This window comes from Ceratosolen solmsi, unplaced genomic scaffold, assembly GCF_000503995.2.
Source record: "Ceratosolen solmsi marchali unplaced genomic scaffold, CerSol_1.0 scaffold14, whole genome shotgun sequence".
Taxonomy (NCBI): domain Eukaryota; kingdom Metazoa; phylum Arthropoda; class Insecta; order Hymenoptera; family Agaonidae; genus Ceratosolen; species Ceratosolen solmsi.
In genome coordinates, this window is record NW_011948420.1 from 6,086,186 (window position 1) to 6,105,193 (window position 19,008).

At 27.7% G+C, this 19,008-nt stretch overlaps 1 protein-coding gene across 1 annotated transcript in view; it reads right to left on the minus strand.

Annotated features, from left to right (window-relative positions):
• The window catches only part of LOC105361167 (nesprin-1-like), an 88,738-nt gene that overhangs the window by 57,108 nt on the left and 12,622 nt on the right, over positions 1-19,008 (minus strand). Inside the window, exons 17-24 of the mRNA XM_011498275.1 lie at positions 17,984-18,926; positions 16,064-17,308; positions 15,462-15,800; positions 12,752-13,057; positions 11,386-11,537; positions 1,264-2,074; positions 703-861; positions 267-629 (exon numbers count right to left, since the gene is read on the minus strand). Coding sequence (XP_011496577.1) covers positions 267-629; positions 703-861; positions 1,264-2,074; positions 11,386-11,537; positions 12,752-13,057; positions 15,462-15,800; positions 16,064-17,308; positions 17,984-18,926 — 4,318 coding nt within the window. The remainder of the gene's footprint in view (positions 1-266; positions 630-702; positions 862-1,263; positions 2,075-11,385; positions 11,538-12,751; positions 13,058-15,461; positions 15,801-16,063; positions 17,309-17,983; positions 18,927-19,008) is intronic.

The window sequence follows — 19,008 nt, forward strand, 5'->3', positions numbered from 1 at the left end:
GATGCTTATTAAAATAAGTAAAGTAAAATATTAAAAATAAATTAAGTATATAGCTTTTCGTTTGAAATAATAATGATAATAATAATAATAATAATAATAATAATAATAATAATAATAATAATAATAATAATAAGGAAGCTTCCAATAGCATTTAGTAAATAATAATCTTATTCTTCCTTATTATTTGATTTTATTAAAAAATTTTATTATTTTTTTGTTCTTTGTTTGTATCTATGTATTTTTTCTCTCTCAATATTAATTCTAACCTGTTGATATTGATCTAATTGCGAAAGACAAAGTTCTAAGGACCCAGTTTGTTCTTTAATGGTATTATTGAGAATGTCAAGCTCATTGAGAAGCTCATCCGCAGTCTCGATAACATGGCTATCCCCACCAATACCAGAACGGAAGTGTACTTGTAATTTTTCGACGCTCATTGTAATTTTTGTTTTTTGTATGGTTACATCGCTTAGCATCTTTTCACGTATAGCGTGTTGGTCTCTCAAGGGTTTCTTCTTGTTCTGCGGCGATTCCAAGTTCTGTCGTGCCTTTTCCATCCAAACCTTAACGTCCTTCAATTTACGTTCACATTGCTCCCATTCTTCACTTGTCTCTTGCAGTAGCGCGTTCTGTAAAATTAATAAATTGCCAAAATATTTGTCTAGCGCGCTATTCTAGATGTAATCTATTCGGTCAACTAACCCTCTCTAAGAGCTGACCCTCTACTTCAACTTTTGCATCTTCGGCTTCGGTGAGCATTTGTGGTAAATTACCGACATTCGTTACTTGACCAATGCTCTCCAATTCACGTCCCATGTCGCTCAAGTTTTTGTTCACTTGTTTACAGCTTTTAACAGCGGTCTGAGAATTTTCCAAATTTATTTTCATTCTAACTGTTAGATTTTGATAAGTAACGAATATTTAATCAGCAATAAGCAGACTCTTTTGTCACTTTATACATAGAAAAATATATAATAATAATAATCCACGGTATTTTATCAAATTTATGCTTCCGTTACATTTATATATATATATATATATATATATATATATATATATATATATATTATTAAGATTGCAAAATTTTTATTATTCTTGTTCTTACAGTTTATTGCTTATAATTTTATTTCTTAAACAATTGCAAAATAATTTTTCAAAGTTTTTTTAACGTAACATTAATAAGCTTGATATATTCACGCATTGCTATGTCTGTATAAAATATTCATTACTTAGATACATTTCTGGAAATCTAATATGACCCACCGCGTATTCGTGAAGCTTTTGTCGCGCCTGATTGAGACTACTCAATTTTAATGGCTCTGCCAAGAATATTCTTTTCTCCGCAGTCCAAGTTTTGACAGTCTCCAAAAGTACGAGGAACCTCTGCCAAGCATCTAGCGTATCACCAACCAATTGTTTCTTTTCGTCAAGCCAAGACTTAACCTGAATTAATTGCTCCGTTAAAGTAGCCACCGTTCCAGCTGTCAATTGCTTCTCTTCGTCGTCCTTCGTCGTCTCGATTATTGCCTTACCATTCTTCGTTAATCTTTCGAGCTTATCGGTGAACGATGGTAGCTCATTTTGTATTTGTCGCAGATTTTCCATCATTTTGGAGGGCTCGCATGATCTGTCTTGAACTTTGAGCTCGGATTCGCGTATCCATGCTTGTAGCTCATCGACATCCGTTAAGTAATCGGTTCGCGTTGTTTTGGCACGCTTCTGCTCGCGCTGCTTTTCCTCCATCACTTGATTAGTATCTTCAGCCTGTAATTCAAGGGCGGCTAGCTTTTGCGCCACGTCAATTGGTACAAGTTGCTGGCTGGCTTGATATTGTCCTTTAGTTGTCCCAGAGAATTGTCGCAGAGACTCGAGTTCCGACTCGAGCTCCGATCCAAGAACGACAAGCTCGCCCTCGATTACGTTCTGATTTGCCCCATAAACATAAAACTTGTCGATGCAAGAGTTGATAGATTCAAGGCGCTCACGATGGAGCTCTAACTTCTCCTCAACAAGCCGCAAACTTTGTAGATCTTCGTTTGCCTTTTCCAACTTAAATCGCAGCAAATTGACAAGGCTGAAAATATTACACATTTTGCTTCTCAGATACGTGCAGTTGACAAATTGCTCGTTAATATTATTGTATATTATACTGGAAAATTTAATTGCTCAATATTATGCGTGTCTGAGAATGGAAGTATAGTAGTACGTTCACTCGTAATTACTCATGAAATTTAATACAATTTATCTCGAAGCAATGGAATTATTACTTTTAATATTAATAATACATAATGTTAAATTAATGTTAAATTGTGTATTACGAAAGAAAATTATATTTTACTTTACAAATACATCCTGATAAAAACAAGTCTTTCGTTATTATCGATAAATTGGAAATAACTATTTTTAATGAAAATATAAACAAGTTTTAATTTAAAGGAATCTTATAGTGGACAGAAATTATTGTACTTTGCACGACAACCGTTGGAAATGTAAAATGTATTATCAAATTTTATTTAAATTTCCGCGACGCATGCAATCTGGCTTTACAATTCAATATTAATATTCTTGAATATAATCTAGTCTTATTGATTTGATCATTTGCATTATCCTTACTTAAACTCTTATTCTCTCACTACCTTCGACAACACGACGAATAGTTTAATTTTGTTTTTATTTGCACGTGGTCAACAACTATAATATAAAGTACAACGGTCGCTCCTCTACTCCGTCTAGATGGGCATAAGTAACTAAAAGCGCACCAACATAGTGTACGAAATTAGAATCGGAAATGCGTGCCCTGTATTACTCCCCCTCCCTCCCAGCATAACGTACGAGCGCGCGCCCGCGTATGTCAGAGAATTAGTGAAGGAAAAACGAAAAAGACAAGTCGAATCGCAACGCGCTGTACGGACTTCTCTGACCGGCTCACGATCGGTCTATTACAAGAAACCTTGGCTAAAAGTAGAGTGGACTATGGCTGGCTTAAAATTTTAACGCCTACTGTACTTCACTTGCCCTATTAAACGTTATCTTAACAAGGTTTGTCGACGAACGATTCTATGCCATTTCAACCAATTGCTTATATTATTTCATTAATTATTAAAGCTAAAATTATCCGCACTGTTGTATCAATATCCCTAACCTATACCTAGCCTATACTTAGCCTATCCTTAGCCTATCCTTAACCTATCCTTAGCCTATCCTTAGCCTATCCTTAGCCTATCCCTAGCCTATCTCTAGCCACTACTGTGTCTTAGGTCTCGAGAGGACTAGATACACATATGCAAGATCAAGTTCAGGGTTTTATAGAACTTTTACCTGCACGCACACTATTTATTATTTAATTTAAATAAAGAATTTTTTTTTACTTTGAATTTGTATTCCCGTGAGTTCGAAAGGCTTAGAAAAATAATTATGACAATAGTCATAATTATCACTGTCAAAATTAATAATGTGATAATAATGTGCGTTAAATCAATTATAAAACAAATATTCAACGAATACATTCTAAAGTCTTTAATACTTTATCATTGTTTATATAAGATTATCGATCTTCTTATTCACTCATACGTATACATATATTTAATATTATTATGCTTCAAATACTTTTATCAAATAGTTTAAGATGATTTAATAATAAGTAAAAATACTGTTTATATTTATAGTAAATTTTTAACTGAAAAAAAAATTAATTACATTTATTTTGGACGATACTCTAAATCAATTGGTTATTCCATAAAATTGAAAAATGTTATACTCTTCAAATTTAAACGCACACATTACTATAACTCAAAATGAATTATTATAAAAAAAAATATATTTTAATTATCCAAATCATATCACGTTAAATGACTAATGAAAGAAATAATTTAAAGAAATCCAATATATGTATACAAATGTATATATTTGTATAGTATATATTTCATTACGCGCACATAATATCATTGTGATTGCAGAACACTTTGTATTATTAACAAATTAGCTTAAAAGATAATGAAATCGATATAATAAGTGATCAATTAACAATATTAAAATCAACGCTAAAACTAGATTGTCGCGCAAGTCCGAGATAATCGAATTGTACGTAAGAACAATTGGGAAGGTAGAAACTTTTATCGTCTATAGGAAGAAAGTTTTCGATGTCAATGCCGTATTTCAAATAGTGATGCGCTACCTCGACACCAAATGAGATGACATCATACAATTTGCAGAAGATGATCCAAGCGCACGGCCAAGTTTTATGAAAACAAGGAGCGTCGTATCACACCGGCACCTACGTATTTTACTACCGTTTCTCGCTCGACATTTTTTTGATTTTATGGCATCACTTTTGTGTGCGTGTGCGGGCGTGCGTACGTACGTGCATGCGTGCTCGCGACATAGAAACGCGCGCGTGCGATGTTCCTTGAACGCAGTTTTAGATCACCTACATTATGAGTTATACTCGTTGCATCGAAAAATCTTAATATCCATGGATTAAAAAAAAAAAAACTGTAATACGATACAATCACAACATGTATTAGAAGTATACGCGTTTATATCAAAATATTTAAAAAAAATCATGCTTATTATCTCAAGAGAGTATGTTAGATATATATATATATATATATATCGAAATATAATTATTAAGAAAATAAATATTCGTTTGATAATTTTTATATATATTAAAATGCAGAGAATTGCATCTGCATTAAATGTACAAAGACATTTAGAATATAAAACTCTTAGCACATATAAAACATATAAGACTATATAAATTGTTATTTACGTTTAATTGTTTTTCACAACACATTTGACAAGACCGGTTTATTAGACGAAATGATACGATTAAATCAATGAATAATCACGACGATACGATTATTGCATAAAATCACAATCTTAATATTATGTATGAGCCTAATAATTAGCACAGCGAACGACCGTCTACCGATTGATATTTTCGTTCCTCCTCCTATCTTCGTGTGTATACCTGAACCGTGGATTTTTCTCACCTACGTGAGTCTTAGGCACTGGGAAGTATAAGGTGGCGATGAGAAGACGGTGTACAATAAATTTATCGTTGTTGAGGAAATTTGAACAAACGATAGAGCAGTACGGCACTAGTTAAGCCAGGCTAGCTACGACTCGATGTTCGAAACGTATGAAGAAGAGGTGCGGGAGTTTGGCGCGCAGTTCCTGCTTGGTTTTGGTCCACGACGACGATTAGGCTTCCCTGAGCGACTTACCGCCACGACGCATGCGGACTTCAATTTGCCGAGTACTAATAATATCTTAAAATCTGTTCTCTTTCTCGCACATGCACGATCTTTCTCTCTTTTTATCTCTCTCTCTCTCTCTCTCGCTCTCTCTCTCTCTCGCTCTCTCGCGCTCTCTCTCTCTCGCTCTCTCGCGCGCTCTCTCTCTCTCTCTCTCTCTCTCTCTCTCTCTCTCTCCCCCTCTCATTTACTATATTATTTTTTATTCTTTACCGAGGATATTTGTACGCGTTTGTCTTTAGTTGAATTGTTTGTATGCACGAAAGTCATCTCTTGTTGACCAAGTCAACATTATACACGTGTGCGTAAGTATGCAGGTGTGCATAAGTATATGTGCTTGTATTTTTAAATTTTAAATGCTTAGAATGCAGGTAATGTACAATCTATTTTTACTCACACCCAATATATGGAATCATTAGCGAAATATATGCATCACTAAAAATTAGTTTATTTTAGAATGGAACTACAATAAATTAAATATTGTTATTTGCATTTGCTTTAAACTGTGCAAGTATAACAAATATTTTAATTTATATAAACATATAAATATTTATGTAAATACTTTTATCGTCTAATCGAATAGATCAGTGTTTACGATAATTATAAATAATTACTATCAGAATATGAAATTTTATAATATTAAAAATGCAATATGGTACTCAAATTAATGTATATTAAAATTTAAATATGTAAACTGTTATTTTCAAAAATAAATATAATTAAAATTATTGCGAAAATAAATAACTTTTTGTTTAATAACCTTTAAGAAAATAATAGCAGATGCAAAATAGATATTTTTATTATAAGGCTGAAACTCAGTCTTCGTTACAAAATATTAATAAAAACATTTTGTTAAATATAAAAGATTATTTTTATACATTCTTAAAAATCTATTTTTGGAATTCATATGATTTTTCTCAGTTTATGGATATCTTCTTCTTATATAATAGAGATATTATTATACCTGCAACATTGAATTAAAGTTTTCAATATGTATTGTTATTAAGCTTTAAAACTTTTTTTCTTTGAAAATTATTATTCATGTAATATATATATATATATATAATATACCTGTTATTTTATATTATAAATAATTTCAGTACCTTATGAATATAATCATATCTTACAATGATATAATAAATAATATGTTTTAATTTTTTTTTACGATGTAAATTATATAATCTAAAGTTAACGAAGTTATTTATTTATGAAAGTATATTTGTAATATTAATTTTTTCACTTAAAAAGATTAAATTTCATCTGTATTGATAAAATTATATTGAATATAATATAATATGTTTTGAATTGAATTTATTGATTAAATTTTCAATTACAACAAAATAATAAATTTACGTAGTTCCTCATGATTTATAGCAATTGTTTTCATTTACTAGATATACAGGTATCCAAATATAAACATTGTGATTTTTTTTTAAAATATGGCCAAAAATATATGTTTATTATATTATCAAATCAATTAATCATAGACTATATAGTACGTAGAGTCTAATAATTAGTTTATATAATTAGATTACTACACTATGCATAGATCTTTCATAGTAAAATAACTTCGTATGATTAGTAAAAATAAATTTATACAAAAATCATAATGAATATGTATAATATAATAATATAATTTTACAATCGATATAACTATAGTCTGTATTAAAATATATTTAAATCATTATTGCAATAAAAAAAAAAAAAAAATTGATTTATATTTAGATTTAGAATTAATTTATAATAAAATAATATAAAATACTTTATTTCATAATAAATCATCTATAAAAATATTCAAACATATCATACAAGACAGATATAATTTTTTATTTTTATAATTACACATTTAGTATATTTCGTTTCAATTAATTAATTATATAGAATTCTGTTCATTATACAGTTTACGTAGCGTAAATAATTATTATCGTTATACTTGTGTGTGTATTAAATTAAACTTTATGTTATAATATGTAGGAATTAGATATTGTGAAATAGAACATTCTCTGAATTTATTTTTCACTAATATTTTCGCTATATTGGAAATATCAATAAATTTGTGTCGAAAAAATTTCGAGTATTTTAAAGCGAAATAAAATAGATGATTTACATTATTCATATATTATTGAACAATAAGAAAAATCAGATGTTAAAAAAAATCATTACATTTTAAATTCCACTCAACTGTATAAAAATATTGCAAGTTCACATTGTTGCGCTTCTCTACGAGGATTATTTTGAAGTCACTTGAAAATGATCAATGTTTATTAAAAATGTTTTAAAATAAAAATCAAATTCTCACCGAACTAAAGTTACCCAGCATTAGCCTTGAAACTTAGGTACCAGCAATATTCATAATTTAACGTACACAAAATTTAATTCAAAAGTTCAGATAATTAATAATTATATATTAATTAATGTTCTGTAAGCAAGTAAATAATTTAACATCACAAAGATTGTATACTGAAAGTTCAATCATTGGATATAGTGTTAAAGTGAGTATCTTGATAATAGATTGGATTTTCATAATCACAGCCCGTACTATAAACAAAAACTTAGAGATCAAAATTTACTGAATGGATAATAAAGAAGTGCATGCTTGCAACGCCGGCCCGGACCGACGAAATCGGTTATACGAAAAAGCCATAGTCCCGCGTAACCTTCGCAACGCAAACATTGTGGTGGGATGACCCAACCTGTTTTACTACCGTTGATGTAACTATTTTTATACACATTTAGTATACTCAGCGACTGTATTTACGGGTTCAATTACATCGCCAGGAATATTTGACAGTGACGGAAGTATATTACCAACTAGCTTTTACTCAATATAAGGCCGAATTACAGATCGAGCACGTAGAAAAAATCTTGCCACATGAATATACGAATAGGAAGAGTTTATCGATTTAATGACTATGTGAACGAAAAGGATAGCATGTAAAGCCAAACATACAATCATTCACACACGCTCGCGCATGAATCCGCTAATTTGCCCACATGCACACGTGCAAACACGCATACGTAACACGCGCGTGCCCGCATATATATATATATATATATATATATTTAGAGAGAGAGAGAGAAAGAGAGAGAGAGAGAGAGAGAGAGAGAGAGAGAGAGAGAGCGAGTTAGAGAGACTGTATTGAATTTGCTATTGTGTTATCATCAATAGGATACGGCAAGAATGGTATTAACAATATATATTAAAGGATTGCTTCCGCCTTTAGGTATTGAGTCTGTATCTTTTTTTTTTCAATGAAATTTCTACTAATATTTTTTTAATGTAAGTGATATTTACTTATGTTCTGAACTGTTTATTATACGAGCATTTTCTAAAAAATGATATCATTAATATAAATGATGAACATAGAAAATACTTAAATATTTTATTAAAACAGTTATTTTATTTTGTTTTATATGATATGATCATATATTAATATACGAATTAAAAATATTACATTTTTAATTGTAGAAGAATTTAGATTTAGAAGATAATGGAATTTTTCATAATTTTTCTGTTAATTATGATTCTTTTTCATCAAATAGACAATAATAATACAGATAAATAATTTAGTAGCATATTTTTTTATTCATATTCCTAAAAATAATGAAATTAAATGTTTTTACTCTATACAAGAATAAATACTGTTTTTATTGAAAATATATATTATAATTAAATTGATTAATTATTGTATTATTATATTGTATCGGGAAATATTGAAATTTAATTAAAAAGAGCTGTTGCAAAAATATTTTCATATAATTATATAAATTATTTAGACAGTATACAAAAAATTTCTATCAATTTTAAAAATGAATATAAAATATTTTATTTATACAATCTTTATAGTGCCAATGTTCAATATAAAGTTGAAAACCATTTTAATATGTAGATAAATAGTTCTTATCTATGTTAATAATTATGTTTACTTAACAAGTAATCTTTTTTTATTTTATTGTGTTTGCTTTAAAACAATTATTCAAAACATGTTTGTTTTTATAATTCACCAAAATTTTCAATAAATTCTCATTTTAGTTATTGGTGTATAATTTCTTTTCTTAGTAATATACTAAATAAAGAATTAAAAATTATTTGGCGAAAAGTATTTAATAATTAATAGTAAATAAAAAATAAATTATCAATAAGAAATTCAATTATCTAATAATTATTTATCAGAGAGTTAATCTGTTACTGTATTACATTAAGGAAATATTTATCAACAACAAATATATTGAAATTTTCAGCATTTTTAGAATTGTTTTAAATTTTTTCTTATACATAATTTTGATTGCATTTTATTCATTTTTATTAATTGATGTTATATGTCGATATTTTATGCAGACATGATTTTATAGACATTTGTAATTTTTTCATTTTTATATAATTATGCAATATAGACTAAAAAAGTAATAATTTTTTTTATTTTTTTTTTTTTATACTAATTAAATGTAATAATTATAAATAAATACTTGATAAATGAACGCATACATATTGAAATGAATGAATGTAAATAGATTTGTTCTTAAAAAAAAAAAAAAAAAAAAAAAAAAAAAAAAAAAAAAAAAAAAAAAAAAAAAAAACAATAATAATAATAATAATGATGAACTACCTGTTGAATGATTTAAAAATCATCAATTATGTCGATGTTAATAAAAAATTCAATTTACACGACTATTCCGTACCAATCTACACTAGATTTTATTTAGTAATAGGCGTAAGACGTAAAAATTATTTTTGGCGTTAAAGTTGTATCTTACAGTTTCTTTTGTCAATGTCACCTTTTGTAGTGAAATAAGCAAGGTTAAATATACGATTTTATATAATACATAATTATTCGTATAAGATTGCTTATAATTTTATTATAAATGAATAATTTTAAATATATAATATTTAATGTAATATACACATCGGACTTCTATGTAAACACACACGTTCATCATCTTATTTCTTTTAATAAAACGTATGCAAATATGTTTAAATATTTATAGTATCATAATAGAAATATGCCAATATTCTGATCTGCAATGGTGAATAAATTATCAGTCGTAACAAAAAATGCTGTGACCTGTGAACGATTACTTAACTGAGAGTACTCGTGAGTGTTGGCAATGCCAAATCTAATTCGATCACTCTCACCTAGTTTGCTTTGAACATACACAAATTTATTAATCACATAAAATGTAATAATACAGTTTATACATTGTTGATCTTTTGTTTTTGTACTATAAAATAACCTTGAAATATTTGAAATATTTCCGTATCATTTTTTTAATTACAGTGGGAATTATTTTTCAGTTACTATATACAAACTTTTGTTGTATTTAAAAAAAAAATCATTTATTAAAATAACGAGTAAAGATAAAATAAGAATAATATATTTGGAAATGAGGAGTCAAAGCAAAAGCCACTGCAAATAACATGCACATACATTATTGTTTCAATTGTAAAGAAAAAAATTATATAAAAAAATATGAAATTATGTTTGTTGCAATTATTGTTTATAACTATAACATACTTACGGTACAAAAATTTACATTAGCTTAATATCAGGTATAGTCATATAAAATTACGCAGTAATATAAATGAATAATAAATCGGGATGAAATGGTATTGGTATTTGATATTCCTACTATTACAAAAACAATTAAATTATGATTTATCTTAATTTCAGCTGCACACGTTTATATTCCGTGTTGAATAAATAAAAATTGTATATAATCACTTGTAATTATGAAATCTGAATAGGCTATATTTCTAATGTTTTTCGCTAAAAATAATTACGCAAATATTTAAATTAAATGTTTTTTCGCTCAATATTATATTCGTACATTAACAGTATTAAGGTATTATATATGTTTTAAACTTTTATAATCTCAATGAATATTATAATAAAATTAAAGAAGTATTTTTCAATAATTTGCAAGCTACTTGAAAAATATTGTAATGAATGTAACAAACACTAATATGAAAATTGGATTATATTTATTATGAAGTAAAATCATCCATGTTTACTATTTATGTTTCCCAATGACAGATTCGCTTCAAACGATTATTTATCTTTTTTATAATAGTATCAAATGTTGTTGTTAATTAATATCGAGATAAATAGAATAATAAAAATTCCCTACTTACGTATCGACGGCCTCACTAAGTTTATTAATGCGTTCCTGAAGAGCATTTGCAGGAGGTTCGGTAAAGGCTGCAAGATATGATAGAACAGGACTTGCCAGATCATTTACCTCTTCTGCGTCAGATTTTGAAGTCTCCGCCTCAACTATTAATTCCTTTAATAAAAGCAAAGACTTACGTTATTTTTCAATGAAAATGTTATTTAAATGATTATTCTTATTATTATCATTAATAACGATAAGAATAAAAATTAAGCAGTGTATCCTATTAAATAATATTATTTTAATATTTTTTAATATGTAATATTTAATAGTTCTTATTTTAGAATTGTTTTGCATTATACGTGATTTAAATTCAATTACATTTGACGAAAAGTATATTATAAGGAGCCCTAGGAAAAATGCTTTGTGACTTATCTCCAACATTAATACAAATGTTCAAGTTCCCTTCAATAAATTTTCTATTTAATTATAAATAACTAAAGTTACTATGTGCTTAATTATAATGAATCCATTAAGTTAGGCTGGAATAAGTTGAAAATCTATACATCACACTGTAACTAGTACCCGCCCGTACAAGTTGGCACGCAAAATATTTAACCCTTTGTAAAATAATAATTACTTAACATTAACAATGTTCGAAAAAAAATTTTTTTAAATAATTCTGAAAATACTATATATGTTTTCGGCGTGCCAAGTATCTTTTATTTATACTTTTACTTGTTCGTTTTTTTTTTTTATTTTATTTATTTATTATCTTAATGATAGTAATACAGAAATTTTTTTAGAATATTTGAAATGACTTTTTAGCAAATTAACTGTAGAATTTTGAATTTATTATTTAATGCACAATTTTATATAAATTAAGCGTATGAATAGTATCCAAGATTTCATTGGGAAATATTAATGGAACAGTTTGAATTTTAACTGTTGACTTCTACGGGAATTAAAATATTAAACAAATGTTATCTGATCGATTAAAAATGTATATGAATATTATACGTTGTACCTCAAAGATACTAAAATGATATTAATATTATACGTTGTACCTCAAAGATATTAAAATCATACGTCATGTAACGAGTGTAATATAAATAGTTATACTTCATATTGATATTTTATTTACTATTAAATTAGTATTGTTAAAAGCCTTGAGCAAAATTTACTATTCATAATTTTTTAGCACTAAACATATATAAGAAAGAAAGAATTAAATTAAAAAGCTATTCGATTTGCATTTCAATTGTAAAAAATCATATAATGAATAATCATTAAAATATTAAATAGCTTAAATTTCAAGCTCGTATCGACTCTTTCAATTAAAAACAATATTTATATTGTGACTTCTATTATTGTAATATTTTACTTACACCGAGTGTCTTGGCTGTGTCCAACAGATGCTGTTTTGACCGGACTACCGTGTCAACAAGTTTGCCTCGCTCCTCAATCGCATTGAGTTTCGCTTCGGTGCTGGACCACTTCGATTCCAGATCCTCCCAGTGACTGGACAGGGAGTCAAGAGTGTTGCGTCGGCCCTCTAATCCAGAGACCAAATTGCGCCACTCAGAGTTGATTTCGCTGAGTTGTGCCTCGATTTTTTTTTTATTCGAGAAGTCAGCTTGATAGAGGACCTCCTTACCGCGTTCTTTCAACACGTCAAGTTCGTACTGTTGATTCTGTAAGAATACGATAAAAATTTATTTTTCATTATATTTTATAGATTATATATAAGTATTTTAATGTTATGTCATATACATAATATCTTTTTTTATTAAATTAAATGGAAGAAATTCTCTTCGTTTGACTTAACAACTAAATTACTAAGTTTATTACGTGCGCTTGGTTTATTACGTATAGTTCAGTTTATTAAATGTATTATACTTTATTATGGTTTAAAATGAGATCGTTACCACCACTAGCATAATAAGCATTATCATTATTATATTCAGAACTTTAATCAAATTAATTAAAATTATAAAAATTATATTTATTGTTTTTAATGTAAATGACATTGTTATAGGAGTAAGTGTAAGTTTTTTTTTAATGATATGAAGTAAATAAGAATGTTTATGTAATATTTTGCATGATTAATAAAGACAAAAATTTTATAATTCTATTATGCATATTATAATATGATTGTTTAAAATTTCATAATACATATATGTACGACGATAGATATTATTAGATTATTAGATATTATCATTCAATCGTACATTTATATTTGTATTTACATTTGCATTTAAATATATATTTAATATATTAAATATATATTATAATATGTATGCACGTAGATATTTGTATATATACGAATTAACGGATGTCTATACGCGCGCGATCCCCACACGCACATATTAATAAAGGAATAAAAAATGTTTCTGTAATCAATGTCAATTCAACATTATTTATATGTAAAATTCAATATTTATCTTAAAAAATATTTAAGACATTGATTAAATTTAGATGATAAACTACCGTTTATTCTAATTTTATTCTAAATTTTAATTTTTCTATTGATTAAGTACATTATTTTATTATAGCACAAATAACAATAATATTATTGTAAACTTTATGAAAATATATTGTTGATGTAATAACAAAAAACGTATACACAAGAGTATGAAAATAAACGTATGAAATAAAAAATTAAATTATAATGAAATATTATTAAATTATGAGTAATATTGTTTAAAATCATTCGACTAAATGATATAGACGACATTGATCGTAAGACATAACTACTTATTGCTACAACTAACATTTATCACAATGTATTTGAATTTTTGTAAACTTACTTTCTTAGTATCATGTTTATAACCTATTTCAAGTGTATGATTCGATGTAGTAAATCGAAATCGAATTTCATTTATTTCACTTACTGTAAATACAATATTTATATTGAATTTTTAAATATTTCGATGGCAAGATGATACTTAAGTTCAATGTTCAAGTTCTTGAATTAAATTTAACTCTAATATTGTCCAAAAGTTGACACGAAGTGTTATTCATACACTCGATTAACAGATAATTGGGTTAGGTGACATTTTAATATCCACATATATTCCTGTGTTATTTGACTTGGAATAAGTATCGATAAAAAATCATTTTATTTCCTAGTGAGATTTTCATTTGTACAAATAATGTTTTACAATAGTACTTTATTTCATGTTAAAGTTTAATTAAAGAAAACTCAATGTTAAAATTAAACTAATAAAAGAAAATGTGTGTGTATATATATATATATATATATATATATATATATATATATATATTAATCCCAATTACTAATAATTATATTTATTAATCTGCTATCTAACAAATATGAAAATTAATAAAATGGTAATAGCTATTATGTAATTAAAATTATTTTAAATTCTGAAAACAGAAAGACTTATGTGAGATATTTATCCATTTCAATAATTATAAATTATTTTATTATTACCAAAAGCAATTGACCATTAGATTTACTGAATTTAGTATAATATATACTAATATATTGTATATACCTATTTCAATTTTGATATAATGTTGATATAATGTATTAATTGATGATAACACGCATGTGTTCATATAGTAAGAGCTTTAAGCATAAAAAACTTTACTTTTTTAACTAAGGTAAAATAAGACAATGATTTAATTTATATGATTTCCTCTACACTTATACATCGTCTTATACACGAAATATTAATTAACAATGATAGCAATTATATATAAATCAAGTTAAAAAACAAGTGCATATATATTCTTTTTATATTTCATTAAATATAAATTTTTAATTCTGAATATCATCAATTTGATCATAATTCTTTAACGGATATAATTTTTAATTATCTATAAATATATAATGCTTATGATAGATAATAATTGATATGAAAAGATCATTTATATTATATAAATATGAATATTATTAATATTATTTAATAAGAATTTTAATTTTGTAGTATATAACAGTTCGATTGACTAAACAGAATTTAAGCTTTAAACCATCGATAGGAATTTGTTAATTGTAAAAATCTAAGAAATATAAATGTATGCGTTTCACCAAAAAATAATACATTTATAGTAAGCAGTAAAAATATTAACCTGAATGTCATTTAGAGCATGAGTTATTTTTTGGATATTGAAGTGTAGGCCGGCTAACGCTGAGACTGGTTTATCTATAAATTTCGTTCTCCCAACGACTGCTTTGACTCGTTCCAACGTTTGACCATAATCCCGCCACATTTCGGCGCCCTGCTCAAGGCGCGCACGTTGCGATTTCGCAGTGTTCAACGTGTTTTTTAGTAGTTGGGTGTGCTGCTGCTGTTCCGCGCTCAACTCTTCTTGTTCAGATGCACTTAGAGATGGCCAGATTTTATCAGCAGCTTGTTGTATTTGTTGGGAAACAAGTTCGCGTATAGAGGCTTCGCTACTGAAATAAATCTACAAAAAAAAAAAAAATTAATATAATTGTATTCATTGTATTCACTTAATGTATAATTTTATAATCACTTTATGTAATATTAAACTAATATTGCAATATTTAAATTAAAAACTCGAACTAATTTAACTATCAATTTTTTTCTGCGCTTCATTCGTTTAATGGCAATTGTGCATGATTTACTTTTTGATACAATATTTTAAACAATCGAAGTGCAGGGGACAAAAATTTGATTATTTTATTATTTTCAAGTATATTTATTTACCTTGTGTTCTTCCAAATCACTGAGTATATTCTCAAAATCAAGACCTTCCTTATCACTTTCCAGTCGAATTTCAGCCTCTCGTACCCAATTATGTAATTTATCTGTCAGTATCGCATAGTCAACTCTCATTTGCATATTATTGTCTAAATAATTTTCACGTTCCTCCATTTCTCTAGGAAGTGATGATAATAATGATACTGCCTCGCTGAACATTTCTTTTAGAGATCCTGGCATTCCATCTTCATGCTTGATCGATTCTTTGATCACTCTAATATCATCTAAATATTTATTCACTTCGTCACATAAAATACCGTGCCTTTCAAGCTCAACTACAACACTTTCCGGTTGTCTATCTAACAATGGACGAGTTTTTATCTCTTTCTCTTTGCTTTCGAGGAAATCTAAAATATCAGCTAGTTTATTAGCTAATCTTTTGTGTTCTGCAACGGCAAGCTCGTGCTGTTCGCGTTGATTCTCTACAGCTCGTCTTAGTGTTTGTAATTGTTGCTTTAACGATTGTAGTTGCTCGATGACACTGTTTCTGTCAGAAGCCGAACCATCGACCACTATCTGTTGACCTTTATCCGTAGCACTAGCTAAACTTGCTTCGCACTCTTGAATTTTAATCATAACGTCATCGTATTTTTTAATCTTTTCCTCCGTAGTTTGGCCGCTTTGCTCAATATCTCGCACAATTTCTGTATACTTAGCAATGAATGTCGTTATTTCCATAATAAGAGCGATGAATTGCTGACGAAGGAGAAGTAATTGTCGCAGTTTGGCTATTTGAGCTTCAATAGAGCGAATTAGATCATCCTGTTGGCCTATAACATCATGCAGTTCTCCAACATTTCTGGATTGAAAATCAGAAAGCTTCGTTTTATTCAATTTTAAATCGTGTAAAATTTTTTCGTAATTTGCAAGCATTGCTTCAACGTCTTCAACTCGTGAGCCTATAGGCTTATTCAATTCCTGAAGTTGTTTTTGAATATTTGTCATGAATTTGATAGCCTCTGCTATATGAGCTGCTATTTCTTCAGCCTCGTTAATACTTTTTTGTAGAGTAGTCGTTCTCTCATTAATAATGCCTGAAACGCGACTATGAGCTTCTTTCATATTTTTTAATTGTTCACCGAGTTGCAGTTTGTCCACATCACTTACTGTAGGTAAAATAGATTTTCCTTGTTGGATTATTTTTTCAATGTCATCAGCAAATTCTTTAGCCTCATTCCTCAATCGATCATACTATAAAAATAATATTTTTTTAAACATACATTTGATATTTCACATGAAAATTAAATTGATTCGATATATGTATAAGAGTGAGTAATTGAGCGCGTGTGTTTATAATTTATTAGTAATAATATATTGTTTAAATTTTAATAATATATATATATATATATACAATTCTACGTACAATTATAACGTATATTAAAACTTAAATTTACATTAAAAATAATATTTATTATACAATTTTGTTGAATCTTGCAAAAATGTAGCCGATGAGTATTATTTTTTTTAATGAATTTAATTCGCCAAAAAAATTTTTCTAATAAACATACTTTTTAATGTATAATTAAATAAATCAGAAAAATTATGTTTTATTTATAGAAAATTTATTATAATATATTCTAACACATTATATATATATATATATATATATATATATATAGCACACTGTATAATATCAATAATTTTTAAATCAAAACATTAAATTGATATTGCAATATCAGACAAATTTCTTAGAAATTCAGAATGAATAATCTTTAATTCTGATTATATGTATCGACTATTTATATAGGTTAAATGTAATTAAGAAATGTTTTAAAGATATTTTAAAAAATTATTTAAAACATTTTTTTATTATAATTTACGATAATTGTATATTATATTTTTCGTAAATTTTGTTCATTTACTTACTTTCACTAATTGTTCTCGAAGTACGTCAATACCAGATGTGCGTATTTCAGATGATGTAGCAACTTCGGCCTCATTTATCCAGCGTTGACATTTATCCAAATCACTCTCAAAGACTTTTCTCCCTTGCAATAGATCAGCAAGCGCCGCTTGCTTTTCCTGGGCTTCTCTTTTTAATTCTAAATATTCGTCACTGACTTTGTCCAAAAGAGCTTGCAGTCGTTCGCAATCATCTTCATTGCATTCTCTCAACATTGTATTACCTTGTTTTAGAAGCTCTTTTAAGTTACCCTCACTGAAGCGTCTAATTTCCGATGCTAAGCCATTGTGTTGTGTAATATCCTCCTCAACCTTTGATGCTTGTAAGGGTAAATAACCACTGAGTTTTTTCAAATCGTTACTAGTTGCTTTTATCCACAATCTAGCTTTTTCAAGATCATTTTCCAATTTACGTCGAGTTTCAGCTGCAGCCATAGCTGTTGAAATTTCCTCTCGAAGAATGAAACACAATTCTGCATGCTCCCCTCTTAATAATCGTGTTTCAGCTTCTAATTTCTGCTGTTCGCTGATTTCCAATTCATTTTGCATATTACCAATACGCTTTTCCAGTGAGTCCGACATTACATTTTTACCTTCCGTTTCTTTTAACATACTTTTCAGAGCAAAAAGTTTTTCTTCAGCTTGACGACTTTCATAGCCAAGAGGCTCTGATGTACGTGCCAATCGCTTTTTCTCATTAATCCACTCACGATGCTCTTGGATTTCTCTTCGCGTTGCTTCTATACCTTGAGCTGTCATATCCAGCACAAGAGCTTTTCGATGAAGTTTTTTACTGATATCCCCATGCCTTCGTTCAACAGATTTTATTTGCTCCTCGATTTGTTGTGAGTCTAAATTACTAACGGAATCTATCACTTGATCTCCAAGCTTTCTAACGTCTTCTAACCTGATTACAAACAAACAAACTCTTCATAATTTATATTTCAAAATACATAATTAAAAAACAGCATATAAAATTGTATAGCAGT